This window comes from Thunnus thynnus, chromosome 15, assembly GCF_963924715.1.
Source record: "Thunnus thynnus chromosome 15, fThuThy2.1, whole genome shotgun sequence".
NCBI classification, from domain to species: domain Eukaryota; kingdom Metazoa; phylum Chordata; class Actinopteri; order Scombriformes; family Scombridae; genus Thunnus; species Thunnus thynnus.
The window spans coordinates 8,538,358-8,550,097 of NC_089531.1; the positions used below are offsets into that span (position 1 = coordinate 8,538,358).

Genomic DNA, 11,740 nt, shown 5'->3' on the forward strand with positions numbered 1-11,740 from the left:
TAAAGTTTGAATGGAGTCTGTAGGATAAGGGACGTCCGAGCAGTTGAGTCTTAAAATGACAAAGGTCATTTCTCCCATAGACTCCCATTATAAATGTTGATGTTTGTAAATGTGTGTTCAATAAAGCATTTTCAAAAAAAAAAAAAAGGGCACGAGCGCAGCAGCATCCCAGGCGCGAGCCTTTTAGCCCCGCCCCCGCTGTTCTCTGGGTGGGCGGGGCTAAAGGAGACATCTGCGGGGAAGCAGTTCGACACAGGACCGTTACCGTCACAGCTGAGCAGCGGTGCCGAGTTCAGACTTCCAGCACTGTGAACATCACACTGAACACTGTATACAAGATTAATACCTACTTCAGAGAAGAGAAGTAGCTAAACTTGTCACCTGCCCGGTTTAACTCGCAGTGTGTTGACTTAAAGCAGCTTTGGGTTAGCTAACTGCTCGTCAGCTAGCATGCTGCTGTCTCATCACATCACACTTTTGGATTAATTTGATCTCGTCATGACCGAGTTAAGATGTCGGAAGACAGAAACTTTGGAGGGAGATAAAGAGGAGAATGAGCAACCAGATGAGCTGCAGACCACACGTAAGTTTAGCTAAGTTAGCTGTTTGCTAACTGGAGTAATGCGGTTAGCTTTCCTGTGCAGAAACGTCCAGTGTAAACTTTTTTTTCCCAAAGAAATGTTAGGTCTTGAGAAAGCGTCTGATGCAGCTGCTAATCCAGGTGGGTTTGTCTGTTGAGCAGGTGTGAACACGGAGGATGAGGGGAATGTGGCCAGAGGTGAGGCAGATGATAAGCAGCTGAAAGATGAAGGTGGAAAAGAGGGGGAACCTCAACATAAAGAGGAAGGGTCGAACAAAAACGAGCCATCTGTCAAAAGATCCAAGAGCTCGTCCACATGTAAGTTGATGTCCTATATATTATGTGTAGTATTGTATACTTTCAGCACTGCCCAATGTCAACCCTGTACAGCAACATACTGTAAGACTTTTGTAGGACTGTGTCACCTTGACTGTCAAATAAGCAACAGAATCAAAATGATCATGTAAAATAAACCAAATAATACATGTACATGTCATATGTGAAGATTTGCCTTTATGTCAAAACTCCTATAAAAAACGTGTATAAAAAATATTTTTATTGGTCTTTTAAAACATATTCCTGTATCATGAGTTCAACACAAACATGTCTGTATATGTGGGCAGGAAGTTCTCTAACAGCAGCTAATACAATGAAGGCTGCAACTTACGATTATTTTCACTATCGAAGAATCTGCCGATTATTTTCTAGTTGTTTGGTCCAGAAAATGTCAGCTACCTGTGATGTACTGTGTGTTTCTGGGCTCGTTGTTGTCGCTGGTTTATTTGCTGGTGTACTGCTGCACTGGTTCAAACCTAGACAATATAATAATATACAGTACTCTGCAGAAGTTTTAGGCACTAACACCTACTTGGCAGGTCGGTTGTTCCTGCATCTTGGAGAAGTTGCCACAGTTCTTCTGTGGACTTCGGAGTCTCAGCTGCTTCTGTGTCTTCATGTAATGCCAGACTGACTCCATGATGTTGAGATCAGGACCCTGTGGGGGCCAGACCATCTGTTGCAGGACTCATCGTTCTTTTTGGTGCTGAAGATAGTTTTTTTTTATGATTCTGGCTGGACATTTGGGGTCGTTGTCATGCTGCAGAATAAATTTGGGACCGATCAGACGCCTCCCTGATGGTGTTGCATGATGGATAAGAATCTAAAATACCTAAAATGTTTGCACAGTACTGTATATATTCCATTTTAGTGTCAGCTATATGTTAAGGATTTTTCCATGTTATTATTTGTTATGCACAATTTAGTTGCCCAAATTCAACATGTCAGCTCTGGTTTGACTTTCAGTTTTGAGATTCACAGTGATGAACAAATAGACAAATTGGAATACTTAAACATATTTAGTGATGTATATCTTGATTTTTGTTAACTATTTTGATAATCAATTAATTGTTTGAGGTATTTGTTAAGAAAAAAAAAGTCTACATTCTCTGGTTCCAGCTTCTCAAATGTGAATATTTTCTGCTTTCTTTAGTTTACTATGACAGTAAACTGAATATCTTCGGATTGTGGACAAAACACATTTGAAGGCGTCACCTTGGGCTTTGGGAAACAGTGATTGACATTTTTCGCCATTCATTTTCTTCTTCACCAAAAAACTAATTGATTAATTGAGAAATGATCAACAGATTCATCGATTATGAGAATAATCATTAGTTGCAGCCTGAAACTCAACAATAATATGGAGTGAATTCAACTTTAAAAAGAGAGAGAGACAAATTTCTCCTGTCTAAAAGTGTTTAACAGTAACACACTTATTACCATTAATGTCTTACAAGTGATGCTGTTATGTGTGTGTGTGACGTTAACTGTCATGCTTCTGCTCCTCAGCTGGGTTTCTGCAGCGTCTGGTGAGGGTGTTCTTTGGATGTCTGGCAGCAGTGGCTTGTGGCATGCTTTATGCTGGTTATCTCTCTGCCTATCATGACAGGAAGTACTGGTTTTCAACTAGACAGGTGGGTGACTCTTATATAGGTGTTTTGGTTGGATCAACTCACTGGATCAATGCCGTTTTCCACTTCAAGCACTTTACATGTTGTGTCTCAGGATCTGGAGCGTGAAATCACCTTCCAAGGAGGCAGCGGGCTCTATTATTACTACTACAAGCACATGCTGACGGCATCATCTTTTGAAAGAGGTACGGGTATTATTTTTACTTCTCTTTAATAAATATCTAACTGAATATAACATCAAAACTGACAACATTTCGATTTAATCACTTTGAAAATCACTCTCTTGTGTTGTACTCTACTAAATGGTTCCTATGTGGTTTCTGTTTTTCAGGCTTTTATGAGCTGACGATAGATAACAAGACTGTTTCAGGTCAGACCATCAACGCGGTGGAGCGTCTGTCTCTGTATCCAGAGCTCATTACAAGCTTCATATACAGAGTCACAGACAGCCAGGTCAGATGGCTCACACTGTTTGTGTTTGTTGAGTTCAGTTTTATAAAATGCTACAAGAACATTGTCTTTACTCTTAACAGTTTCTCCTAAATGTGTCTAGTTGTGACCATGCTACAATAATATGTGTCTTTTACTAGATGGTAAAACTTTTTGTATGATGGCAGATGTATGTGTATTTTTCACAACACACTATGGTACTAAATCACTACAATACCTTGTCACCAAGCAAATAAACACTGGACCCAGGCTTTTGCAGACTGAGTCTCCTCCATTGCCAGAAGGATGTTTTGTTGCATAGCAAAGCAATGAATACTTTTGAGACAGACTTCTTGCCTTTATTGGACAGTTATTGGCAAAGAGGCTGACAGGAAATGAGGGGAGAGAGATGGGTATGACATGCAATAAGGGTCCCTTGCCGGACTCGAACTAGGGACATAGCAGTTATGTGGCATGCACAGTAACCGTTCAGCTACTGAGACGCTCCATGACCATTGAACTTAAGCTGGATTGTATTGTAATGTACTCTGACAAAGTACTGCAATAGCCAGTGAAGTTTGCATGTTTTAAGTTTGCTTTTCTTATGAGCATAAAGAAAAAGGTGATAATTGTTGCTGCTATCAAAAAAGATTTGTTCAACTTTTCATTTAAGGAGCACAAATACAATCTGCTTTGTAGTTGTTTAGCGTGTGAAATAACTACAGATGCTCTTGCTGGTTTGTATTTGTTCAATATGACAAAAAAAAGAGAAAAACTGGCGAGGACATCATACTCCTGTAGCCAGCATCAATCACATCCACAACAACACAGACTAATTAATTGTTCTGGCAGAACAATTAATTAGTCTCAGGGCAGCAGGATGACCTAAAACTGAGAACACTGTAGAAGTTTGACATTATTAGTATACAGGCATAAAAAGATAAAAGTATACTAGCTTTTTGATGTTTTTACTCGCACATAATTGGTCTCAGCTGATATTTCTCTCCCTCTGCCTTCAGGATTTTGTGGAGCCAATCTATTTCTATATTGGAGCGGTTTTCGGCCTCCAGGCGGTCTACGTCACGGCCCTCTTTGTGTGTAGCTGGGTGATGAGTGGCACTTGGGTGGCTGGCATGTTGGCTGTGGCCTGGTATGTTATCAACAGGTGAGAGGAGTTTTGTCACACTGTTCACACCTCATACATTAACGTGTTAAGTGTGTTTGTGCCTCATCATGTTTCTTCCTTTCATCAAAGTGGATCAATATGGTGAAGCTACTTTCTTTTTATGACCGCTTCAAGTCTTGCTTGTGAACTTAATCATACTTGTGCTACTGTTAAGACAAAGAGGAGTCTGGGTGGTGAAGCTTAAAAATGCCTCCTGTTTTGAATCTCAAGTTCTCTACTTTATAATTCTGCTGTGGCTTATTTCTCCCTCAGACCAGATACAACCAAAGTGGATCATGCCATCCCTCTGCGAGACAACTGGGCTCTGCCGTACTTTTCTTGTCAGGTAGCAGCTTTGACTGGATTCCTGAGTAACAACATCAGCTCTGCCACCGAGGTGAGCCTCTCATGATAATTATTTTTGTAATTATCCTTAATAAAAGCTATATGTAACACTGTATTTACACATGCTGAAACTTGACTTCTCTGTAGATGTTTTGCTATCTCACCATGAGTGCCACCACCTTCACCTTCCTCCTGGTCTGGGAACACAGCCACTATGTGCTCTTCATCCAAGGCCTCTGTCTTTTCCTGCTTGACTCTTTTGACCTGGTGCCGCCACGTAAGGTAACCTCAATCCTGTGTGGTAGTTGGAAAGTTGTTAATAAATGTAAGATATGTATAAAGAGTTAAATTCTATTATCTTTTTAATTATAATGAGCTTAGAATATTCAAGAACAGACGTGTATTACCAGTATTTAGCAGGTATAAACACCTGTTTGTACAGTAAATATATGACTGTTTCTCTTCTCTTTCTGTGTGTCTTTCTCTTGTTTGGACAGATGGCTGACATTCACAAAGTGTACCTCAGCTCCTTGTTCCTGGCCTACTTGTTTCAGTTTCAGAACCCGACCCTGCTCAGCTCGCCTCTGCTCAGCCTGCTGATTGGCTCAGTGCTAGCGAGGTACTTCCAGGTAGAGTTAGCTGCTCCCTCACGTCAGAGTTCAGTCAAATGACATATTACTTGTTTTTACTTGCATTGAATCTCAGCTGGTTGAATGTTAGTGCTGGAATGAGAAGTCAGTAAATTGATTATTTGATGAGCAGAAACTTTCTTCGCCTAATTTATCAAGTTATAATGATAGAATTCTCTCTATCATATCATTTAAATATATAATACCTCCAATTTTATAGGGTCTGAATCAGAGGAACACCATCTCAGTGCTGTTTTCTGTTTCTATTCCAGCAAAAGATGAAGAAGGGACCTCTGGTGGCCAGAATAATGAAGCTTTTCCTACATTTCCACCTCGTCTTCACCACAGGGATCACCTTCAGTTATTTAGTCAAGGTAAAGCTACAAGAAAATGGGTTAAAAGCATTCAGTGGCAGTTATTATATAGTTATATTACATTATTGGATAATAATCTTTGTTTTTTCCATTTACAGAAACTTATACCTGTAAGTGAAAGTGACTTCATATTGAAGTTCCTTGAAGTAAAATTTGGGCTCAACACAACAACGTGAGTGACAGACACTGCATTAAGAATTTAGACTCAAATTATGGACATGTGTCTCATGTACATACATGCAGGCAGAACTTTGGCAGCATGTCGTATCCTCTGTGGTTTTGAACAGTAGCCATATCAGTGAATATGCTATTTTCTGTCTCTATAATCTAATCTAAAGTAATCTAATAGCAATATTTTCTTTCATTCTACATTAGTGACTTTGTTACCAACTTCCTGCTGTGCCAAGAGAGTTTCCAGACACCCGGTCAGGACTTATTTCTGCGACTCACGCAGGCCTCAGTCCTTCCCTTCTACCTCCTGGTGCTGTCTGTCTGCCTGCTGTCCACCCTGCAGACCATTTACAGAAGACTCAGGTCAGAGGCTTGTGGTGTTAATGACATTACTCTTTGAGCTGGCGATCAAAAGGCTGATTAAGGGTCTTGTGGTGAGTAAAGACACATTCATCGTGGTTTTCACTTCCTTACAGCGGCCAGCCGATGAAAACCAACCTCAAACTAGAAGACGGACGAATAGGAGAGCAGCCAGAGGTCATCTATCATGTTTTTCACACGCTGCTTTTTGGAGGCCTGGCTTTGCTGTTTGATGGGTACGTTTGTTAGTGGAAAATGTGTTTTCAGAATTTAGATTTTTAAAATACGTCTGTAGTTGATGAAGCTTTGATTCTGGCACAGCTGGAGACTGACTGTGTTCTTTCCTCCTGCAGGATGAAATACTTATGGACCCCGTACGTCTGCATGTTTACAGCGTTCGGTGTTTGTTCTCCAGACATCTGGATGACTGTGTTCAAGTGGCTCAAACTGAGGTCCATACACCCTGTTGTACTGGTGAGTGTCCACTGATATTCAGTCTTAACAGCAGACATGATCTATTAAAACATATTGACAATAAAAACAACAACGTTTTGATGTTCAATTCACTCTCAAATAGTCAAATATGTCATGTTATTTTTGCTATTTACTAACCTTATGTTACTTATGTTATACATCACCATAACACAGTAACCTAATTCACTAAGTTTATAAAAAATAGAAGTGACTCATATCATCATTACTGTAACTCAAAATAGCAGAATAATCTGAACAAATGAGGAATCATCCAGGTTCTGGTTCATACTGTGTTTTTGTTCTTTTGTTTCTCTTTTACTCTTCAGTCTCTGATCCTGAGCACAGCCGTTCCCACCATCATCGGTTTCAGTTTGTGGAGAGAGGTGAGATTTTTCGGCTTTTTTTAAATTTCACAAAGCTCTTTTATTTGAGATATTTAAAGCCACATTACATCTGCTCTCTTCCGTCTTGCAGTACTGCCCTCGAGTCTTAGCGGAGTTGTCTGATCTGCAGGAGTTCTACGACCCAGATACAGTAGAGCTGGTCAGCTGGATCAGGTGAGTCATCTCATTCTTCAGATGTAAGATATACTTTTTTTCTCCAGGATTATTTTTTTAGATTGTTAGATGAGTTTGCTTGCATTGTCATAACTGTATTTCCAAAGATATCTGTTAAGTCTTTGTTGTGGTATCAAATGTCTTCTCTCCTCTCTCTTCCAGGACGCAGGCTCCGGCAGCAGCTGTGTTCGCAGGCAGCCCTCAGCTACTGGGGACAGTCAAGTTGTGTTCAGGTTCGGCGGTGACCAGTTTACCGCTTTACTCGGACATCAACCTGCTGAGGAGGACTGAAGATGTGAGTGTCTTAAACAGCTGAGAGACATTTATCATTAGGAGGAAAAACAGGAGACACTTAGAAAATAATTGAAAACACGACTTGGTTTTTAAAAAGACTAGATTATATAAATCCTCAGGATATAAAGAGGTGTTTGTTGAACCAATTACTGATGTTAGATAATGTATTATAGTTATAAATAATTCATGTTATGTTGTTGCTTGAAGTAATGATAAATCATATATTTTCAACATGTGTTACCATTAATTAGTTAGTAGCACTTTTTTAATAACCACTTCTTTTTTTTTTCCTCCTCTTGTAGACTTACCAGGTGTATGCGATGAGATCTGCGGAGGACATCTATAAGATTCTGACCTCTCAGAAGACAAACTATGTGATTGTCGAAGAGTCGATTTGTAACGAGCTCAGTCACAATAAGGGCTGCAAGATCAAAGACCTGCTCGACATCTCCAATGGACACGTGAGTCGCTCTTCTTCTACCGCAAGAGAAACGCAGAGCTTTTGATAAGAATTCAATGAATAAAAACTCGAAAATCTTCAGAAAGGTTCTTAGAAGAACAGAATTCGTTATCTGGCGACCATGCAGTCTTTATATAATACATAAAAATCACCAGAGCTGGTAGGTTTTTATACAGAGAAGAATGTGCTCATTCTTTTCAGTTTATTATTACATGCAACACACCACTACCATACAGCACTGAACATACTGTAAGTAGATATTGAATAGACAGACATGCAAATGCTGCTCTTATTTAAAAAGAAAGGTAATTACAATGAAGGGACTTCATATAAATAAGGTCAACGTATCTTAACTTTCCAAAGAGGCCTCGCTCTTGAAAACATGGTGTCGATAACGAGATGAGATATTAATTCATGATCTGTGTGCTCTCGTCCCATTCAGGTAGTTTATGACAAAGGAGAGATCTACTCCTTCTCGAAGCATGGGAGATTCTGCCACGAGATAAAGATGAACTACTCGCCCTACACGAACTATTTCACCAGAGTTTTCTGGAACCGCTCGTATCACGTCTACAAAGTGAACTCCGTCATCTCCTTTCAGTACTGACAGCAGCTTCCCCGCCTCCCCGCTGCTGAGACTTGACTTGAACCCGTCTCTCCTCCACGTCATATCCACGGTGTAACACAAAGCACTACAACATGTGTGTTTGTGTGTTTATGTGTGTGTGTGCTCAGAAAAATGTCAAATCACTGTTTGCTCTGTCATCTGAAACGCTGCGGTGTGGACGGTGAAACTGCTAATTTGAACCAACAGGGATCTACTGAGCACATCGTTTGAAATCAACAGAAACGGACCCTGTTGCAGTTGAAATATGCCATATTAATTATTACCGTAATGTACTGTACTGTAGTTTTATAAGCCATGCGTTACTGTTACTGTGATGCATTTAATGAAGGGGGAGGTTAATATGTTGGTCTGCTTTGTACAGAGCAGCCGTTTTAGACTCATGATCTTTTGATGACAACTTGTATCATCATCTTGAGACAACAAATAGGGCTCATATTATCTCATTATGATAATGATTTAGTTATAATGATGATGTCTTGACATAATTGTCTTCTGATCCTAACTTAAATGTCTCTTTATCTTGGGATAATCATGGTCTATCCAGTTTAATCACGGAGTCATTGTTGTTGGCTTAAAGAGATCAAACATAGCAAAAATACAAGAGGATAAACTAAGTAGTGGTCTTACACATAATATTAGTATTACCGCCATTTGTTATCCTGAAATAATGTAATAATGATGTCTTGATCAGGAGAAAATAGTTCGATATTTGGAGACATGATTTAGTCTTGTAACTATAATCTTAAATCAATGAGCATCTACCACAACACTGTAGTTTATATCAAGAAGATTAGATCGTATTCTGATCATAACAATCTAAAGATAATATGATAATCAAGACTTAAATTTAAATACTGGCAAGCATAGCTGCTCTCGCTCTGACACTTTGTGCTCTTGTTTCCTGACAGAAATACTTTATGCAGGGCATATTTATGTATGTATGTGTGTGTCGTATACTTTACATGTCGGCTGCTTTTATGCTTAGCTTTGATGGGGGAGAGTGTCTCCCTCTGTGGTGTGATGTCAGTCTGCTAAAGGGAAGTGGGCAAGTAAGGGTGATCAGACGACACCCTGCGGAGTTTAAGAAGAGTTTCAGGTTTCTCAAGTCTGTCTTAAAACAACAGTCAGATGCTCAAATTAACATTGAGATGGGGTTTGCTTGCTGTAATCGTTCCTGCATTAGAACATCCCTTCCAAATACACTTAAAGTGATGGGAGACACAGCACGCGAAAATGTATTTAAAAGTTTATCTGAAGATAATATGAGGCTTCAGCTAGTCAAATAAAGGTGACATCGTCCACAGTTAGTCTTTTTTAGCATAAAATTCCCCCTTTGTGTCTTTACGGACAGTGTTTTCCTGTTGAGCTGCAGTGAAAGGCTCGTAATAAAAAGAGGAAATATGGCACTAAAAAGACTAAAACATTGAAAGATATTGACTTGATTTGATGACTGAAGCTTCATACAAACCTTCAAATTAATATTTGCACATTAGGTGTATTTTGACCCTTGTCACTTACATTATAAATGCATTATGAAGGGATCTTCTAATAGTATGAACAGGAGGAATGATTACAACAAGAAAAACATGTCCTGGTTTGTTCGGACACCTGACTGTTGTTTTAGGACAGACTTGGGAAATATTATGAACCCGTCCTTTAAGAGTTCATATATATTATATCTGCTGCCAGCCAGTGAGTATATTTGTTAGAAGAAAGAGAAGTTTCGATATCAGATATGAGTTGCTTCGCTCACCACGAACAGAAGATTAACGTGCTCTGCTTTTGACATTTGTTGTCTTTGATATAGAGCAGCTCTGTACATCACACATTGTATCACACTGGTGACCGACATGTTGATCCGACTACCCAGAACGATAGAAACAAACATCTGTGAACTTTCAGCCTTAAAAGGGTAGTTGAGGCTTGTTCTGAACTTATCTCTGTTGCTTTGCCTTGGTGACTTTTTCTTTTTCTTCATCTCGATGCCTTACGTTGAGAGGAGGAGGGAACCGGCAGGTTTTGTCTGAAGGATGCGCCGTCGCTGCTGCTGCTGCTGCCATCTCTGTATCGATCACCTCTTCAGCTGTGTCTAAGACTGATCGTTTCACACTCCCCGTGTTTTGTTACCTGAAGTGTTTTCGGTGGTGAATTCCTCCTGGTGCTATCATGCAAGTCTTATCGATAACTGTCCCGCTGCAAAAGGCCATGTAGTGAATCTTAGGTTTTATTGAATTTCTGATGGAAGTTAACAGTGTGTTTGAGTTGATAAATACAAAACTGTCCATATGTTGCCACATTGTGATTTTTGTCCCGGTTTGTGCTGATTTAAATGTCTTTTTCATGTCATAAAACATTTCATTTGACTCATGTCGTCTTGATAAATGTGAAAGAGTTGCAGAGAAACAAAAATACAACTTCATATCTTACAGTTTATTTTCGCTTTTGCAATTTTCTTGTTTTCTGTTTCTTTTTACAAAGATCAGACTAAGCTTTTGATTGTGTCTCATTTTCATTTGTCATTTTTATCTTTTCTGTCACATTCTCTCTCACAGTTATTTATTAAGTATTTTGGCTGATTAGATCCTCTTTCAGGACAGTGTGTGCACAGACTGTCGTCACTCTCATGTTAACTTTTTTTTTTTTACACTTGTTATGGTGGGAAATATCACACCTTCATCGTTATTTTAGTTACCAAGAATGTGGTTACATTATGTAATTCTTACCTAACCCCAATCTGATAAGAGGTCTAATCTGCCAGATCAAGTGAGAAAACCTGTGAGGGTGTGAAGGGTCTTTAATCTTTTCCATTTGAATTCTGAACTTTCACTTTCAGGTTTTAGATATACTGTCCATATTAAAAGAACCTTTTTACAGTATCAGTTGCCAAATAAATATCAAATTTCCGTGTTCAATGAGCTCCTAAAGTCCCTATAGATATTTGTTTGTGTTATATATTTTCTTAAAAAACATAACAAAACAAAAACATTGGTAATTATTAGTATCCTCACTTAAATTTAACATTTCCCTCGTCATTTTATGTCTGGATAAAATTGTACTCCACAGAATTTAACTTAAGAGCCTGAAATCAAGTAACACATAAGTGAAGTTCAGTCTCATAAATCTACATTCAGTCATGTTTGTGTTATAAGCATAGCAGTTCTTACTACTTAATACTTACAGTATTACTAAAAAAAGGTTACAAGCAGCCCTCAAACTAATTAACAGTGGTGGAATAAGTATTCAGACTTCATTACTTTAGTAAAAGTACCAATACAGCATGTAAAGATACTCCATTACAGTAAATGTC

General features: G+C 39.0%; 1 protein-coding gene across 2 annotated transcripts; it reads left to right on the forward strand.

Moving 5' to 3' along the window:
* The first annotated feature begins 219 nt into the window (after positions 1-219).
* LOC137198432 (probable C-mannosyltransferase DPY19L4) lies at positions 220-10,866 on the forward strand. 2 transcript variants are annotated; one of them, XM_067612282.1, is made up of 19 exons: positions 220-583; positions 740-898; positions 2,426-2,550; positions 2,642-2,732; positions 2,879-3,000; positions 3,996-4,141; positions 4,415-4,538; positions 4,634-4,768; positions 4,984-5,115; positions 5,388-5,489; positions 5,588-5,661; positions 5,865-6,023; positions 6,137-6,256; positions 6,374-6,494; positions 6,821-6,877; positions 6,969-7,051; positions 7,214-7,346; positions 7,648-7,806; positions 8,248-10,866. In XM_067612282.1, the coding sequence occupies exons 1-19, from the start codon at positions 499-501 to the stop codon at positions 8,410-8,412; spliced, it is 2,292 nt and encodes a 763-aa protein (XP_067468383.1). In that variant the 5' UTR covers positions 220-498; the 3' UTR covers positions 8,413-10,866. The 2 variants fall into 2 exon arrangements, with proteins under 2 accessions (XP_067468383.1, XP_067468384.1); XM_067612283.1 differs by having other exon boundaries at positions 743-898.
* Positions 10,867-11,740: the final 874 nt, after the last annotated feature.

Excerpts from the sequence above, each read along its gene's own strand:
- LOC137198432 (XM_067612282.1), top strand. The coding sequence starts at position 499 with ATGACCGAGTTAAGATGTCGGAAGACAGAAACTTTGGAGGGAGATAAA. Across the intron at positions 3,001-3,995 it reads ACAGAGTCACAGACAGCCAG|GATTTTGTGGAGCCAATCTA; the intron begins GTCAGATGGCTC and ends CTCTGCCTTCAG. Across the intron at positions 6,024-6,136 it reads ACCATTTACAGAAGACTCAG|CGGCCAGCCGATGAAAACCA; the intron begins GTCAGAGGCTTG and ends ACTTCCTTACAG.